This window comes from Sphaerodactylus townsendi, linkage group LG03, assembly GCF_021028975.2.
Source record: "Sphaerodactylus townsendi isolate TG3544 linkage group LG03, MPM_Stown_v2.3, whole genome shotgun sequence".
NCBI lineage: Eukaryota > Metazoa > Chordata > Lepidosauria > Squamata > Sphaerodactylidae > Sphaerodactylus > Sphaerodactylus townsendi.
Window position 1 is genome coordinate 13,689,502 of NC_059427.1, and position 19,172 is coordinate 13,708,673.

Sequence of the window (19,172 nt, forward strand, 5' to 3'; positions counted from 1 at the left end):
GAGAGGGAAGGGCGGAGCAGGCGTTGCCACGTGTAAGGTTTCCAACTCTGGGTCAGAAAATTCATGGAGATTTGGGGGTGCCATCATGTAATTGCAATCAACAGCCGTTGGGGCCGGTTCCTCCTCTCCCTCGAGCCCCCACTGCACATGAATGGAGCCATCGCAGCCATGCCTGGCGGGCCGGATAAATGCCTTCAGGGGGCCACATTTGGCCCCCGGGCCGTAGTTTGGGGACCCCTGTCATAGACAGTGACTTCAGCAACTTGTTTACATACAAAAAGTTAACCTTCTTATGACTGAGTTGTGACAGACACTTTGCAAAATCCCAGCATGTGGGTGACGGAAGGAACCGTGGCACAAGCGGAACCGAAGCCTTGGAGATTTTTGTAAGCAAAGCGATTCTTCCTCTTTAATGAGTAAATGACCTATGCTTAAGAAAGTAAGTCGTACACGGTTACAATTAATACAAGAAGGAAAGGAATCAAGGCAAACAACATGTAATCCTCAGAACTGAGCCAGATGTCCTTTTCCTCCTTCGGAGAGACCCCTCTCCCCTTCTCTTTATGGCTAGTATCATCTTGGATGAGCATTCTTTCCCAGTTCTTCCCAGAACTGCCCTCAAGATCCAAGGAAGGGACATCATGGTTCTGTAGGTGGAGTTCCCTGACGGCAGTCACCCCTACATCCTCCTCTTCCTCTGCTCTCCTGGGCTCTGCGTTGACTCCTGAAGAAGTGTTCTTCATTTTTAAAGGGGACATTTCCCCCGCTTCCTCCTTGGAGTCCTGCCTTTCCTCAGCCGTCCTGACTTGGGCTGTTGGCTTCACACCAACACAACCTTCGGAATGAGGAATGGATTGGCCATGCCAGACTGAGCCAGAATGTTGCAGAGATTCACTGTCATTGGGGGATTCTGGATTCCTGTTCTCAGAGCATTTTGTGAAGGTAGGCAGATGAGTACCACAGAGTAGAACGGCACAGGGAGTTGGTGACGGGGCCTGAGGAGTCCTGCCACACGGCACAAATCTAGAGGGGCACCCTTGCAGCTCAGAGGAGCTGATGTCAGGAGAGGGTCGCCTGGATCGAAGATGCCCATTGGCTGTCCAGCAGCACTTCAGCTGTCCTAACCATTCCATCCGGAAATAAGGGTGCAGCCTCTCCCCAGAAAACGAGGTTGAAGGGAAAGAGAAGATCAAGTCACCTGTATGAGCATCAAAAAATTCCACTCGTCCCTCTTTATAGTCCAAGGAGACCCGGATCTTCTTGGGCTCATGGCTCAGAATAGAAATGCTATCCTCGGGAGAGGTAAAAGCCAAGAACCCGTAAGGCATCACTTTACCCACAACCCATATCCCTTCCCTGGGGCAAGCATATACCAAGCCCTTCCTCCTCACAGACTCCCTGGCAACTCCCACAGCCCAGCCTAGGCCTCCCACTACCTGCTCCTTCTCTACCTCCACCTCCACCTCCCACGAATGTCTTCCTGAGGTGAATCCCTCACAGCCCAGAACGCAGGACACAATATCAAATCTCTTAGCATTGTCAGGCCAGTATTGCATTCTGTTCCATCTTCTCACGCTCTTCAGGTCCTCAGACAAAAGAAGGAGAGGGTTGGCTGTGTCAATATCCAGAGTCACATTCACTGCAGGACAACAAACAAACAAGCACAGAGAGAGAGAGATTAGTTCTTCAAGATGGCGGAATGGTTCCAGGGACAGAACTAGCCTCCTTGGAGAACAGGTTGAACATCCCTGTGCACCAGGCAGAGGTGGGATCCAGCAGGTTCTCACAGGTTCCCGAGAGTAGGTTACTAATTATTTGTGTGTGCCGAGAGGGGGTTACTAATTGGTGATTTTGCCACGTGATTTTTGCCTTGAATTCAGCCCCTCCTCTCAGCAGTAAGCAGAACTTGAAGCAGTCTAGCAGGAGGTGTACCGGCGTGCGTGGCAGCCTGCGCCTGTGTGCATTTGTTTCCTGCCCAAGGACCGGCGCAGCAGCTTCGTCCTTGTCACAGCCCTGCCCAGGAATGCCCTGCCCCAGAATGCCCATGCGCCTCCGTGGAGTGCAGCAGCAGGCTGGCTCACACACAGTTTGAATCCCACCACCAGGGGAACCTGTTACTAAAATTTTTGGATCCCACCACTGGCACCAGGGGTTGATGGGGCCGTGTTATTTATCTGGTTTGGGTTGGGAATGGGTCACTTTTAAGGGAGCCACTAAGTTATAGGAGAGCAGTTCAGTTGATCACTAGGATAAATTTCCTAATAGTAAGAGAAGTTTGACAATGGAACTGGTTACCTAGTGGACGGGCTGGTTCTCTCTGACTGGAGACTGCTGAGCAGAAGCTGAACAACTCCTTGCTAGGCCTCGATTCCCTTCATGAGGCAAGAGTTGGACTAGACCAGTGATGGCGAACCTATGGCACAGGTGCCAGAGGTGGCACTCGGAGCCCTCTCTGTTGGCAACACAGAGTTAAGATTATGTGCGGAAAATCCACACACACACACACACACATATCTAGGCTGGCCTGGGCAACTGAGCACGACATGCATGCACTGCAGTGAGCAGGGAGGACTTGGCTGGGCTGAATTGCCTGTGCTCAGTGGTTGCTGCCTGAGGAATTGGTGCAGAGGGCCTGGCGGTGCATGCAGGACTTGTTGGAGGCTAGAGCAGGCTGGCCCCTGCTCGAGTGGGTGGGGCGGAGGAAGAGGGAGCCAACTGGTTTTTTCTAAACTAAAACCTCAGCATTCAGGTTAAATTGCCGGGTTGGCACTTTGCGATAAATAAGTGGGGTTTGGCTTGCAATATGGGCACTCGGTCTCAAAAAGGTTCGCCATCACTGGACTAGACAGAATCTAAAGCACCGTCCAACTCTTGGATTTGCCAGAAAACCTCTCAGCATCCATTTCCCCTTAAAATGTTCTCACTTTTGCTTTAATCCTAGAAAGCAATCCCAGAAAGCGATCTACGAGGAGACTGGGGAAGATTATTGAATGTTGATTATATTATCATACATATGATGATTTGTTTTTTTTTTTTAAAGCACATATGCAAATGCTCTTCAAAAGGCTAGGATGTAATGAGAAGGACTACATTCAGATTTTGTGCCCATCTTGACTTTATTTCAGTAGTGAAGAACAAGTTTCCGGGGAAACCAGGCGGGAAGAGAAACCCAAGGGCAAGAAAAAATGGCTTTTCCAGTCTGGTGGGTAGTTGAAACCAAAACGATAGGGAACGGAAGCCACTTTAACTACTGAAAATTTGTATTCATGTTTCATGGAAAACTGAATGGAAGAAAGTATGTTATTGTCTTTCCTAACCCAGAGTATCAGCCACAACAGAGCAACCAAGTTGGGAAATCTGCATGCTCTGCTTGAAACTCCTCAGAAGTGGCTGGAAAAAGGATGCTGAGCTGGGAGGTCCATTGGTATGGACCAGCAGAGCAGAGGTGTACTAGGGGGAAATGGTGCCTGGGGACAACACCTGCTCAGTGTGCCCCTGCCCACTTACCTTAGCCGGCGGGGCGGGGCCTGGCACCAGGCCGCTCAGGCAGGTGGCTGAGGCCGGCTCCTGCCCTCCCTGACCTCCCCGGTCCTGCATCGGTGCGGATATCATTTACACAACACTGAGGGGCATCTACACCAATGCAGGGGTCACCTCTAATCCAGAGCCCTCTCTCTCTCTCTCTCTCTCTCTCTCTCTCTCTCTCTCTCTCTCTCTCTCTCAGGAGTGCACTGTTAGCAGTTCTTCAAAAACAGAAAATTATGCTAATGAGGAACTTTGGACAGAATCCTGCCTGTCTGGAAAGCTAAGGGCAGCTCTTTCCTCCAGAGGAAACAGTATCTGCACTTAACTGAGTGAAGAAGTAGGATCCACCGCTTGAGCTATTAGATTGGTTCCTATGTTGGCTGACTTCATTTTCACACATTTCAACCACGTTCCTAGGAATCACCTTCACCCAATTTATGTGACCCCCTGGAGCCATTACCTTCTCTGAGATGCCCCCCTGTACCTTCTTGTTTCCTCGGAGTCTTTTCTACAATACAAGTTTCCAAGGTCCTTCCAGATTTCCTTTCCATTGCAAGACCTGCCGGTTGGGTCACTTGTTCCTGCTCATACCTGGAAAAGAAGAAGAAGATTCACTAGCCTTTATTTCACCCAATGGCAACTGTGGCAAAGGTAATCATTTTCCCCTAGCTAGGCTGCAGATTTCCCCTTCAGTGTTCATGCAAATAGGGTCCACATTATTCCAGTCAAGGATGGGCAAAACATCACCCACAGTCTATCTGCTAGCTATGCAGACTGCCAGCAACACCAATGGTGGGAATGGGATTCCTATTACTTCCGCCATGTTTCTGGCTTCCTTCACTCATGCTTGGTAGCTGCCCTTGCTCCTCTTTGATAGTAGTCTGCTCTTCAGTGGCGTAATGGTTAAGAGCAGCAGTGGCGTAGTGGCTAAGAGGAGGTGTACTCTAATCTGGAGGAACTGGGTTTGAGTCCCCGCTATGCCGCTTGAGCTGTGGAGGCTTATCTGGGGAATTCAGATTAGCCTGTGCATTCCAACACATGCCAACTGTGCACACGCCAATTGTGCACTCCAACTCCCTCAGCCCCACCTACCTCACAGGGTGTTTGTTGCGATGGGGGAAGGGTAAGGAGTTTGTAAGCTCCTTTGAGTCTCCTATAGGAGAGAAAGGTGGGATATATAAACCCAACTCTTCTTCTTCTACTTCTCCTCGGGGAATGTGCTGGCCCAGCCCAGTGGCCTATGAGGTCAATCTGCAAAAGGCAGCTGTGGAGCAGGAGTCACAGCAGAAACCATGATAGAGTTGAGGGGATCAGCAGCAGGAGGCAGAGTAGAGCATGATAAACCATGTGTGAGACAGCAAGCACAATGTGGAAGTGGAGTTCTGTAGCTCATCAGATTATGGAACAACCACCTTGCTAATTGTACCTGCCAGCCCAAGGACTCCCATGTATGTCTGAGTGTCAATTGAAAGAGTGTTGGTGCCTTTGGGAATGAAGGACAAGGCAGAATCTCTTTGCAGCAAACACTCCGGTACTGTTGGATGGGGGTCAGTAAAGCTAGCAAGGTAAACAGGTCAAATGCTTCTGTCCGTTCTGCTGCGATCCAACTGTTTACAAGGGAGACCGCGTGTTCTCTGTGTTCATTGCCCAGTGACCTGCTGATGGCTGATGGGAAGAGAAAAAAATATTAATGGCATCATGTTGGTATGATGCCACTGCCAGCAAATAACTAGAAGTGATGTCACTTGCCTGGTTTAATGTCAACGTGATGCTCTAGGATTTGGGCAGCACTCTGTGGTTTTATTGCAGAGTCCTGCCCAAATCCCAGAGTCCTGCATCATCTTGCTAGAGATGTGATGTCACTTCCGACCATATCACAGCACCAACCCAGCACCATCACCCCCTGCCCACTCCCTTACTAGTTGTCAACTATCAGCTGACGTCCCTAAACATTTATCCAGAATGCTAAAAAGGAACTGCTTTTCTTCCAGCCAGTTGGCTATCAGTCTGGCTCTCTGCTCCTTATCTCTAAGACTCTTTCTGCACATGCGCGGATTGAAGCCTCCACCGGCATAATTTATGCCGGCAGAGGTTGGGGGCCGTTCGCACGCTAGCATGTGAGCAGTTGGCACTTCCCCCTCAGCCGGAGAGACCCCTTCACTCACCATCCCATCCAGCGTCGCTCTGGAGGGCTGCAGGGACCTGCCGCGCTGCCTCCGACCCCAGGGTTAAGGAGCAGCGATGGTAGGGGCTCTACAGCCCTCAGAAGCGGCAGCTGGATGGGATGGTGTGAGTGAAGGAAGAGGCTTAGCAGCATCTTCCCGCCGGTGCTGTTCACACCGTGTCGACGGGAAAACGGTGCTTTAGAAAAACCTCGCTAGTTTTGCCGGGCAGCCAGGGTGGCGCTGCTGCAGTGCAGCAGCACCTCCTGTGCAAACAGCCGCCCAGAGACGGCGTTTTTGCCGCGCCTGGGCCGCTGTAAATCGCCCGTGCGGAAAGGGCCCAAGAGTGCAACACGTGATAGGAAACAGGCAAGACAGGTAGTTAGAATGCCTGTCTTGCCTGTTTCCTATCACAGTATAGATTTCCTTAACTGTAAAGAATATCCTTTCCTTTCTTAGTCATCAAGCCTCATATTTACTTAATTCTAAGATCTGCCTCCCTCTCTGCGTGGGCACACCCAGCTCTAGCTAGCAAATGTGTGGAGAAAGACACTGTCTCCATAAGTTTCATGTGTTTATGTGAATTTCATGAATGCGTATTCAGACCAGGACGAACCATTAAGCAAAATAAGCATGTCCTTAGGGGCTCAAGTAAAGAGGGCCCCATAAAGTTTTTCCCCCCTCCTTATTTCTGTTAAGCGTTGAAGCAGATTTGTTACGTCAGATTAATTTTGATGATATGATCAAAGCCTTTGCAATTAAAAAATACAGAAGAAACCTTTCTGTAGTATTAATAAAGTTATAAGTAAGAAACATTAAACATTATTTTGCATCGTTGATTCGTGTAAGTTAAAATGCCACGTATCTTCAAGGTAAGAAAGCAATGCAATTTTTTTTCATACAAATAATGATATTTATGGTTTACTATTGTTTTTATTTTGAATTGCATATACAGTATTGGGGGGGTGGGTACCATAATCTTTTCAGTACTTAGGGCCTCTAAAGGTCTTAAACCAGCACTTAATCCGGAGATGTTCAGGAAAGAGGGAGGGAGGGAGGGGAAGAAAGGAAGGAAGGAGCAGCCCTTATGGATTTAACAAAATTACCTTACATGGAGAGTATAGCTGAGCAGGTTTCCCCTTTGCTGAATCTGGCCATTGATGCCTCACTCTTCACTCAGGGGCAGAGACCTCAGACAGACATCACAATGTTAAGGTTGCTAATAGCTGCCAGTTCATATATGAGCTTCTGCTTCCTTTTGCCTCTCTGGAAACGAATGTGTTGGTTTCAGACCTTAGCTCACTGATAAGCAAACCACAAAATACTGAACAGGTGTAGTGCGCCTGTGAAACAGATAACAAGGTGTGTTAATCCAAAGTCCAAACTACTCTCTCTCTCTCTCTCTCTCTCTCTCTCTCTCTCTCCTTTTGCCACTAAGATGGAAGCAAACGTTTTTATCTGGGAAAATGGACTTAAGGCTACAGATTTTATCCAAAGTGAAATCAGCATCAGCGCATTTATGAAGACCAAAATTGTTCTCCAAAACTCTTCATTAGGCTGAACAAAATTAAATTAAAACAAAATATAGTAATGAGGTGCGAAGTAGGAAAAAATGTTTCCAGCTCTATATTTAAACCCTCTTATCTATATTCTGTCTGGAACAAAAGGCAGTTTGAAATACATAAAGTGAGGCTGGGTGGAGCTGATAGACAAAGAGAAGTTGGCCTTTATACCCACTTTCTCTCAACCTTTAAGGAGTCTCAAAGTAGCTAATAGTTGCCTTCTCTGTCCTTACCCGCAGCAGGCACTCTTATGAGGTGGGAGGGACTGAGGGAGTTCTGAGAGAACTGTGATTGGCCCAAGGTCACCCAGCAGGAAGCTTCAAGTGTGGAGGTGGGGGAGATATAACTCCACCCTGGCATTCTACCACCTTGGTCAGCTAGACTGCTGGGCTCCCTACTTGCACCCAAACCCAGCTAGCTACAGCAAAACCATGCAACAGTCACCTCCTTGTGACTGAAGTGCTGCAACTCACTCACATGAGGGCTGCCTTTCAGAGGGGGGATGTCGAGGGGAGCAACTGCACCGGAGGCGCAACACATGCGTTACCCTGCATCCCTGCAGTGCCGCCGCCCTACTCCCTGCCTCCTGCCCCTAGAACGCCTGCAGCCCCTTGCCCAGCCTTCCAGGCTCAGCCCAGGGCATTGTGCCTCCCACCGGCCCATTGGGCCCTGCAGCCACAGCTGCCCTTAGCTCGATCTGTTCTGGAAGCTCCAATTGGTGCAAGAGAAGTCCTGACCTCTTGACAAGCACATATCCAGCCAGTGCTCTGCCAGCTGCATTGGCTCAGGGTGGAGCACTGAATCAACTTCAAGGCTCTGCTAATTACTTTCGAAGCCCTAAACGGTCTGGGGCTGTCGTACTTGAAACACCCGCTCTCCCAATGTGTTCTCCAGACAGCTTTCTGCTCAGTTAACAATCTGCTGGGGATCCTGCCTGAAAGCTGTCTGGCTGTCCTCAACGAGAGCCAGGACTTCCTGCGGGACTTAGTACAATTTCGCAGTGCCTGTGAGACAGAGCAGTTTCACCAGGCTTATGGTTGAGGCAGCATCGGTATGCATCTAGCAGGCTTTCATCTCCCCTTCCCCCATTTTTTCCTCTTCCTCCCATCCTCTATTTTCCTCTCCTCCTTTCCCCAGGATGCATAGTGTGAATGACAATTTTATAGGGCATAGATCAGTTATTATAAACACACTAGAGATTGTTGGCATTGTATTGTATGAGAATGTTTTACTGGTTTTCACTGTGTTTTTCTTATTGGAAGCCACCCTGAGGTTGTAAAGGGAAAGGCAGCCTATTAATGTAAATAGAAGATGGTTAGATTGGTTTATCTTAGTTTAGATTAGATTGTAGGAAAAGTGTGGAATCAAATCCAGATCTCCAGATTAGAGTCTGCGACTCTTAACCACTACACTATACCCTGCCAGCACTGAGCTAACCTTCATTATTCTGGGAACAAGAAAGAACAAGAAAGAACCTCACACTGAAAGTATGTCTAATGCCAGTTACGAAGCACAGATGCCTTGGAAGCTGAGGAAAAATCATGATAGTCCTTATAATAACAGTGCTGGAGATTGATGTCAGATAATGCCCTCAGTAAGGAGTCAACAGCAACCAAACGAGATATTTCTTGGTTCGATGTAACTAAGTTCTCTTGAGCTCCCAACACAGGAACAGAGAAGAATGAAGATCAAATGCCTTGTACCCATCTTTCAACCTCCCTACAGAGTAGATGTCATTCATAGGATTAAGAGAGATGCCACTCTTCCTATTTGCAGAATTTTTGACAGTCCCCATAGTCCATTTTCCCTCGCATTCCACAATGAATTCCCAGAAATGTTCGCTTCCTCTGAATTCCTTCCACAAATTATGCAGTCTCATATCTCTTAGGAATGCAGCATAAATGTTGGCAATTTTCTCCTGTTCTCACACTTTTTTGTTCCTCAGATATAATGAAATAAAGATAAGCTGCGTCTGGATCTTGAGTTGTGTTTGTTGATGGAGAAATGCGGGAAGATAAGCCATATCAGCTAAGGTGGCAATTGCCTTCATTTTGAGCACAACAAATCCTGTGAACATCCTGAAGTTAGAGATTAATTTTGTGGCTTCTAGCTTTAATTTCGGATAAGTTATGTCTATCCCAGACAACTGTTGCTTCCCAAGCAAGGAGTGATTTGTATGTGTGGATAACATGGGCTAAGATGTTCTAATTTCCTTCACTTTTAGCACAACTCTCATGATCATCCTGAAACTTGTGGCAAATTTTCAGGATCCTAGTTTTATTTTCTGAGGAGATATGCCCGCCACAGAACCATGGATGCACAGAGTGTTTTATTTATTTAGACATATTATTGGGGGAAGATACCATTTTCTTTCTATGGCAGACACACCATCGGAAAATAAAGCTAGGAGTTTCAACTTTGGCCATTAGCCATTCCTCCCTCACTTATGGCACACAAAGCCCAGGCCTTATCCTTCACTAGAAACCTCATTTGGAGGATGGGAGACTAGACCAGAACAACACTTCTCCTTTCCCCAGCCAATCCAATCCTTAAACTAATCATAGCCCATTACCAATCTGTATGTTGCAACCCTGTAGTTTGTGTGCTTACTTGGAACCGAGCAACACAGAGACCAAGATTTACTCACAGAAAGTTGGGGAGATTGTAGCCTCCATTCCCCATTTCTAAAATGGTGCAAGCATGGTTTTCTGCTCCCTCTTCATACTGGAGCAGTTGTCAGCTTCCAGTCTTATACCAACAGGCCTGGACCATAATTTTTCCTACTGATGGAGGTGAGTAGGTGAGTACGGCCGTCTGTCTCTCCCATCCTCCATCCTAAGCTGTCCTAGGAATTCAAATCCTGTGGTTGCTGTTAGCCACCTGGAGTAGAGGTAAGAGGGTCCAGCCGCATTCCTTCCTTGTTCAGAGTCAAGTTTCTCCGGAAAGGGGTGTGTGTGGTTTGGAGTGAAATGCGGTTGGCTATCATTTGAGACTTCTATATTTGTAGAGGGAGTTTTGGTGGGGATTTTCCAGTTCTGTCAATAAACGCCAGGTGGCCCTATTTTACCTGAACTTCACATTTTTTTTCCTGAATACCAGACTTTCGCTAAAACAGAAGTGCTTTCTCCCCTCTGAACAGTCCCACACAGCAGCCCCATCAAGCCTGCCTCACCCACATGCAACCTCCCCTTCAATCCATGCCCCCTTCCTCTTGCATCTTCCACCTCTCCTCCAGCCCATGCTGCCCCTTTTTATTTTTCAATTAATAAAACTAGCAATAGAGCACCAATGGAAACCCAATCAGCAGCACCCTTATTGTTCCAAAGTTTTAAAAAAACAACTTGCTCCATTATTGTCCCTCCTTGGTCCTTGGACTCCCTCCCCTCACTTTACATAAACTTTTTAAAAAAGATTTTTTAAATACTAGCAATGGTGCACTAATAAAAATCCAACTGGCAGCATCCAGATTGTTCAAAAGTTTTTTAAAAGTTTTGTTTTGTGCAAAAGCACATTAATTTTCCCCTTCACAGTTATTTTTCTTTGTTGCATCTGGAGATCTACCCACCCACCGTGCCTGAAAGGCCATATGGTGTAATTGTTGACTCCCTACTGAGCAAAAGGTAGTATCTGTTAGATGTTGTTATCATGATGTGCCTGGGGGGGGAGTGGGGCTTATCTCCTGTTCCCTGAGATGTTAAACAGCTTCCTTTGGGAGGTCTCCCCTTCCAAAATTCCAACCAGGGTCCAAAGCTGCTTAGCTTCCAAGATCTGACAACAAATCAAGGCTAGTTTGGACTATTCAGGTTAGTGCTGAGTATTCATTTACTCGCAACGCGATGATTTTACCACAGATTCTTGGTTTCCTTTGGAGAGAGCCCGGTACGCTTAACTCTGCTGATAGCTGTCCCTGGTCAACTTTTATTACAGGCTTATCAGTAGAGAGAGACAGTAGTAGACTCATTATTACACAAGTCATGCACTAGCAACGTGATGCGATGAATGTGTATTGGCTTGTACCAGAGTCTGTCTGCAGTCAGCATTCTTTTGGGCGAATCCACATCTGGAGGGTCTGCAGGTGGGGTCATGTTGTCTGCGTGATGGGAACCGCCCTGCGAGGCATTCTCAACCAGACCATGGCGCTTTCCCTTAGAGCAGCCATCCCCCCACACACACAACCATCGGCTTTTTTGATACAAGCCTGCAGAGCATCACAGAGATTCTGGGGAGCTGAAATTGATATGTTGAATTGTTTGCTTCAAAATTGAGGTTGCAGTAAGAGCGAGCTGCCGAGGACCAATTTCTGCCATTTACTGTCACACAAGACTACTATTTTCAGCTTCCTCCGTTATGTCCCTATTGCAGTATGGGCACTGGAGTGTCACAAAGGGCCAGAGTTGCCTTTATTGTTAAGCTTTACCAACCCACCCACAAGACTATTTCTTCTCCGTATGTCCCTATTGCAGTGTATGGGCACTGGAGTGTCAAAAAGATGCCAGAGTTGCCTTTATTGTTAAGCTTTACCAACCCACCCACAAACCCATCCATGATGGGTGAAAGCCATAGTGAAAGCCATTGCTTTTCGCAAGATCCTTGCATGTGAGCTCCCTAATGGCACCTGGTGGGTATTTTCTTGGTAGCAGAGAGCTGGACTAGATGGACTCTGGTCTGATCCAGCTGGCTTGTTCTTATGTTCTTCTTATGTTCTTATGACTACATGTGTCCTAGCTGGACAAAAGGGGACCCCCCCTTTACACTTGATGTCAAAAATGTAAAAACCTTATTGGAAAAAAAAAGCACTGTAATGTTTTTTCACCGCCTCTCCATTCTATGCAACCTCTTAATTTTTTTAATTTTTAAAATAGTGCGCTAATGGCCACCAGGCGGCTCCTCCTCACGCCATCCTTCAAAGTGCACAAAAGTGCACAAAATTTCTCAATGCAAGTTGAGTTTAAGACCCCTTTCCCCCAAACCCAGATAGCTATTAAACGGGAAAAGACAAAAGTACAGCTTTTACTGGATCACAGAGTGCTAAGCATACAAAAGGATAAAGAGAAAAAAAGCTACTGCGCTGCACGCTTTTCAGCATTGCTTGGGTTTACTTTATCAAGAAGTTGGCTATGCCTTCCCTGACAGCCTTTCCCTCATCTAAATGGCGGCTGTCATTCATGTCAGAGTCCAGAGAAGCCTGAGCGGGTGACGTGGTTGGTTTGGGATCAAAGTGGTCCTTCAAGGTAGGGCCCTGCTCAGAGTCTTCCTCCAATATTGCATGTCCCTTTTCCTCACAAATAATATTGTGCAAGATGACACAGGCTCTTGCCGTGGCAGTCACGTTCTTCTGATAAACCGGGTTGAGGGGCAAGCAGGAGGTTTTACCATATCCAGCCTTGAGCAGCAGGCAGTCAAAGGCACCCTCTCCACCACACTGTGTTGCCCGACGACATAAAGCATCATCAAAGAAGTTCCTCGGCAAACTATCCAGGCTCCTGACCAAATGGCGTCATCGAAAACCAAAGCGCCTTCAGCAGGGGTATGTCTCGTCCATCTGCACCACTATGAGGTCTTGAGGACACGTGACACTCCTTCCAAGCCTCGCAAGGTGGGATTCCCTGGAGCCGCATCGCGGCTCCAGCATCCATGGTGGCAGTGCAGAGTCGCGAGGAGTTGCAAAGACAAAAAAGCGTCATGGTTCCTCCCGGGTCCACCCTGCATCTCTACATTAATGATATGCGCCGGTGTGGTCCACGGTCCCTTGCAGCAGGATGGAAGAGTATTTCTTTGTCGCATCCTCCCTCCAGGGAGTAGCGAATTGGGAGAGTGCATTCCGCCTAAAGCGCCAATGCAGTGAGGAAAACCCCCCGAAGCTGGAATCCATCCATTACCTGGAGAAAGACAGCAAAGCAGATCTTTACACACAATAAGTAAGTAGCATACAGTTTGAAAATAACGCCTACCACCCCACACACACTGCATTACCAGAGTCCAGCATAGTAAGCACTAAGCATTGAACCTTGCAAAATGAAAGAAGAAGAAGCTAAGAAGAAGAAGAGGAGGAGGAGGAGGAGGAGAGGAAGGAGGAGGAGGTCATTGGATTTTATATCCCCCTCTTTCTCTCCTGTATAGTGGAGACTCGAAGGGCTTACAATCTCCTTGCGCCCCCCTCTGACAGGCAAACACCTTTGTGAGGTGGGTGGGGCTGAGAGAGCTCCATGAAAACTCGAGAAGCTGTGAGACTAGCCCAAGGTCACCCAGCTGGCATGTGTGTGGAGGAGGGCACAGGCTAACTCTGAATTCCCCAGATAAGCACTCCACGCTCAGCGGCAGAGCTGGGAATCAAACCCAGTTCCTCCAGATCAGAGTTCACCTGCTCTTAGCCACTGCCCTTAGCCACTACGCCACTGCTAGCACAAGACCACACAACTGACAAATAGATTATTTTTTTTTCTCAGAAAGGAGGGTTGAAAAACGCTTCGACATCGCATCGATCCAGGCAAACAGTCTTGAGATACAGCTCTATATCTCCAGCGAAGAAACAGACCCGGTGATTATTTCCCCAACTGTAGATACAGTCCAACTCGAACTGTTCTTGGGCTTCCCTGTAGGTGTTCGATTGGCCCAGGGTACCAGATGATGCAGTGCGTCATGGGAGTAAGGCTTCTCCACAGTGGGAATCATGGCTTCGCTATGCTGGTCCCTTCTGCCGCAGTAACTGTCCTTTCTAACACCGGATACAATTTCCAAAAACGCGTCTGCAAGGTCATCCGAGATTTGTGCAGCCATTGATAGATCGGCCCCCCAGACTCCAAAGCACAATCTTCTCCCGCCAGCCTGTGCTCCTGAGGGTACATCCAATATGTGATGGGACACAGTAGCACCCCTGAAAAGTGGGACAAACCAATACATGCGTGCCCGGTACGAGTATGGCGAGTACGATGTTGCGCTACAGAGCTCTCCCACCTTGTCCTTGACCTTTGGTTTGTTGCTAGGGATAAGGACCTGCAGTTTTCAGCATCCGGCGCATGTATGGCGCCAAAGAGAACAAAGGAGCTTACAAGGCACAGGGCGTGTATAACCTGCACTGCCGCCATCAGGGAACTTCTTCCGAAGCTCCGCTTAAGGGCTTTTGTCAACCCGGCCCCAAAACGCTGGAAATCGAGCAGAGATTCTACCTTAGTCTCAAAATGGCTGCCGTAAAAGGTACAAAGAATCCTCCCACCCCCACCCTAATAGCGCTTTATTTCAAAAAATCATCCCACCCAACCGCCAAACATGCATTTTGAAATCCACAAGAAGGGCTGAAAGGAATCACACCAGTTATATTTTATGGGAGTTGTGGGTAAGGGGAAAGAAGTTTATTTGGAAGGTGCTGTGTGTATTTCGGGCTGTATATGGCCGTTAATTTCTGATAGCAACATTCTCCTCTCCTGGCGTTTAAAAGACCTGCATCTGTGGCTGGCATCTTCAAACCGAAGGATCTTGACCACAGATGCAAAGCCAGGGAATGATGCAAGGTGGCATCTTTCTTAAGTCTGTTTCACTCTCTGTCCCTGAAACCACAGCACCCGACTCCTGTGTTTGAAAGCCTTCCGACAATACATGTGAAGAAGTTTCATTTTGTTTATTTATTTTTTCAATTTGTATCCTGTCCTCAAAGTGTAGCGGCTCAAAGAGGGGCGAGTAGCGATACACCTGGGTCGCAGCTCCCGATATGGGGTGAGCGAAGCGTTCGAGGGGGGCGTTCAGAAGTGGGACAGAGGCGTTCGAGGGCAGAGGGTAGCGCTGGACTGCACCAGGCGGCTTTCCACCTTGCTCGCCTCTGCCAATGTCCTCACCGAAGAACTCATTTTTTCAACTATAGCATAGGAGTGCACAACATTATTTTTTTTAAAAGTGCAGCAGGTGTTCTTGCTGGCAGGGTAGGGAAGCTAATCCTTTCAATGTTACATTATGAGTATTACTAAAGGCGCACAAAATAAAAAAAAGGAGACTTCGATGCTGTGAAACCAGCAAGTTACCGCGATTGCATCACTCTTTGGGATATCTCCTGATACCTTGGCCATATAGGAAAAAAATATAAGGCAACCCCATAACATAATTAGTTCTGGTAAATGACAGATGGGCAGAATGACTGTGCCCAAGCCAATGGCATACCTGCACTAGTTAGAATATTTAAGTAAATTTAGTTAGAACTGAGTGCAGCAGGTTCCAGCTCAACTGACAATATATACAGGTCTCTATGAATTTTATTGAAGGTAAAGCCAGAAAAATGTTTTAGATTTTAGGCCACTGAAATTGTTTATCTTTTCTATTCACTGTACAGTATTTGCATGAACAGGAATATTGGTCGGACTTTGGCTGGACTTCTATTGGTTGGACTTTTGGTTGGACTTCTATGCAAAATAGTGGTAACAACTTTCCTGGACTCTGTATTAATTTCTTAATAAATATTTTCTATATTTTTTAAAAAAGAAAATAGCTGGCAAGAAAGGGAATTTAAGAAAGGAGAAAATATTTCTGTCAGGACTTAAGACTGAACTTACAATGCCAGGCAGTATCAAAGAGAACACAGATACGGCCAACCTTAGATCTAGACATGAAGGGATATGATGATCTGCAGAGATGGAATCCCCAGGGGAAGGTTGGTCAACATACTCTTGGTGGAAAGAATGTAGAGCCGTAATTCTCAAAATCAGAAGGGCTATTCTCTCAGCATATCCAAGGAAGTACCTGTTGAGCTCCTCACGTCCTTAGAGTCTTGGGGCAAAACTTATCTCCATTTTTTTCTCCAGCCAGGAATAGTGAGGTCAGGTTTGCAGATGCAAAGATCCCTTTTCTTTTTGAAAAAGATAGTGGAACTCTTAAACTTATTACTTTACATCTTTAACAATGGGTCCATTCATTTTTAAAGAAACTTAATAAGCTACATTTGGGGGAGGGGGAAGAAAGAAAAGGAACAGAGGGGGATCTTTTTCAGAGACTTCTCAAGACACCCACAAAGAACTTCGAGGGCTTTTCCTCTTTCCTAGCCAAGTACTTCCCTTACCCAGAGAGGCCACAGTCTCATAGTTCTCCAACATCACTTCCCTATAAGAGAGCCCTTTGGTCAAGATCCAGCAGATCCCATTCACTCCTCCGTGAAATATACAGCTATATCCTTAAAAAGGATATGGGGCCCTGAAAAGAAAGAGCATTTATTAACAAAACACACACAGATCCAAGAAGGGATTTTTTTTCTTCTTCCCCATGTGCTTTAAGTGAGAAAGAGTACCTTGTTCCTGACGTACGTCTTTACTCAGCTATGCGTGCCTCCCCTCTTGATAAAGAAAGGGAGACTCGGTTCCTTTCTTTCTCATTTTCATAACTCGATTCTTATGCAGAACGGCTGGTTTCACTGCTCTGCAAACTGGCGGTGATTGGTTCCCCCTCAGTAATCACTTTCTTCTGAGAGGAAGACAAATGTGTTAGAAAGATTCCTCACTTCCTGTCACATTCCCCATTTAAATTTCCTTCCATCTGTGAGTAACAGGTTGCTGCAGGGACAAAACGTAGTTCATACAATCACCTTACAAATATGCCTCCACAAAAGAATACCAAAAGCTCCACAAAAAACTTTGTACAACCAAATTCAATATACCAGTTCTGTTCTCTTTCTGTAATTAACTATAAAGCCTATTTCACTCCAGTATTTGAACATCCGTTTTGTTTCTATCCTATCGCCTTTCTCTCCAATGGGGACCCAAAGCTGGCTTACATCATTCTAAGTGGACCTTTCATTTCTCTTATCCTCACAACAACTTTGTAGGCAGGTAGGTGGCTAAAAGCTGAGGGAACAGTGGATGCTGGGGTCAAGGTCACCTAGCTAGGCTTCCGTGGCAGGAGTGGGAATCTTTCTTTCAAATCTAGGACTTTTTTTTGCTGCTGGTTGCTTGACAAGGCGTGAATCCCATTTCTGTGCACTGTTTGATTTGGCAAACCACATCAGTGCCCCTAGCAAGTTTCAAGAGGTTCACAATAAACAGAAGATTGTTTGGAGTGCGATGTGAAGGTATCTGCACAAAAGAGGCTAAATGTGAGGAGGAGTGGGGCTAGCAATAAAAATGAAAGTGAAACCTTCTGAGCTGAATAGTGCACAAGTCTTGGGATCTTGGTATATAGCCTAAGGTTTTTCATATTATTCTCTTTGGAGAAAACCTATAATGGCAGCAGGCCGTAAAAGAGACCCAGCTTGGAGATATTTTAATCAGGTTTCTCTACTTAGGGGTAAAGCAAAATGCAAACACTCCATAAAGACAAGCAAGGCCTGGTGACCCAAATGGACAATATCGTAAGACGTGCTGTTTATGTCGAAAACCATGACTTAAATTCAGTCTTAATGACTTGTGATTTAAATCGTGAGTTAAACCAATTTGGTTTAAATCACTTTCACACACACACACCCCGGTGTAAAATGCCATCAAGTCACAGCTGATTTATGGCAATCTCAATAAGGGGCTTCCAAGGCAAGTGGGAAGCAGGGGTGGTTTGTCTGTCATCTTCCTTGAGGATCTCCCTTTTAAGAACTGATCCTGCTGTCAGGATGGCTCTTTTCTGGCAATGGGGAAGGGAAATCCAGCCGCTAATATCAGCTTCTATTCAGGCACCAGCCCGACTCCCCCCTCCCTTCTGGTCAGCTGGCTGATGGCCTGGCCGGGCTACCATCCTCCTAGGTGTGAAGTGGTTCCTGTCTTTTGTGTTCACCTCTTTGTATTATAATGTTTGTGTTCTTCTCTTTTGTTACTATGATGCAGCCGTGGCGCCTTGGGCCCATGGGGGGGGGGGGGGATGATCAGGGATTAAAGTTCTAGCCTGCACTCTGTCCCATAGAATCGTCTATGATCCGGTATGCTTTGGTTCCCTAATAAAGTCTACAGTTTGAAAACTACAGTTTTTTTATTCCCTCGCACTGGAGTCAGTGCTTTTTAAAATTAAAGACAATTTTTTGGATGTATTAATTCACACAATGGGATTTAGAATGGTATGATATAGCCCAGTCTCATCAGACCTTTTCCCATAAAATGTTCCCATTTTCTCATTGAGAAAACTGAACAAGCACTCAAACTTTTTCACTTTATACCTACCTTCTCAGTGTGGAAAAAACAAAACATTTTCTCTCAGTCTAAAAGAAAAAACATGGTAGTTCTTGGGAGGTTTTTTTCCCCATCAGTGGTCCCTAAAATGTTCCAACTTTTCGAACATAAAAAATTGGGGAGGGGGGGGGGGAAAATCCTCAAGGAAACACAAAATCACCCCCCCCCCCTGGTCTTCACACCTCTAGCCAAGCATTAGGATTCCATTGAAATTCACTCAGGAATGAGCCAGAGCCCCAGGCCTACTCACTGGAAATTAATCCAAAAAGATGTTAGAGAGAGTTACTTTGTGTACTTATATACTGCCAGAAGTGTGGTGTAGTGGTTAAGAGCAGTGGACTCCTAATCTGGAGAGAACGGGTTTAATTTCCACTCCCCACTCCACCACATAGTGGCAAACTCTTATCTGGTGAACTGGATTTGTTTCTCCCACTCCTCCATAAAGAAGTTAAACTGGGTGACCCCTGGACCAGTTACAGCCCCATCTTCTTCACACAGTGTCTGTTGTGATGAGAGGAAGGGAAGGAGCTTGTAAGCCGCTTTGAGACTTTGTACAGGAGAGAAAGGTGGGGTATAAATCCAAACTCTTCTCTTCATCATTTTATTAAGTTTCATAAATATACAAAATATACACGTATTACATGTACGTCTCACACACACACACACACAGAGTATTCCCAGATTTTACAGCAGAAGTGAACAGTTGTCCACTGATGAATGATGCGTACATTTTTCCACACAAGCAATCTTTTGAACAGAGGTCTATAATTTCCGATAGATAGGTGACAGGAGAGAAGCGG

The 19,172-nt window shown here is 46.5% G+C and overlaps 1 protein-coding gene across 2 annotated transcripts; it reads right to left on the minus strand.

Moving 5' to 3' along the window:
* Positions 1-360: 360 nt before the first annotated feature.
* Positions 361-8,777, minus strand: LOC125428774. Of its 2 annotated transcripts, none has more exons than XM_048489408.1 (4): positions 8,725-8,777; positions 6,794-7,030; positions 4,010-4,116; positions 361-1,639 (listed from the first exon to the last, which is right to left on the minus strand). In XM_048489408.1, exons 3-4 carry the CDS (start codon positions 4,074-4,076, stop codon positions 432-434), a joined length of 1,275 nt encoding a protein of 424 aa, XP_048345365.1. In that variant the 5' UTR covers positions 4,077-4,116; positions 6,794-7,030; positions 8,725-8,777; the 3' UTR covers positions 361-431. The 2 variants fall into 2 exon arrangements, with proteins under 2 accessions (XP_048345365.1, XP_048345364.1); XM_048489407.1 differs by having other exon boundaries at positions 3,986-4,116.
* Positions 8,778-19,172: the final 10,395 nt, after the last annotated feature.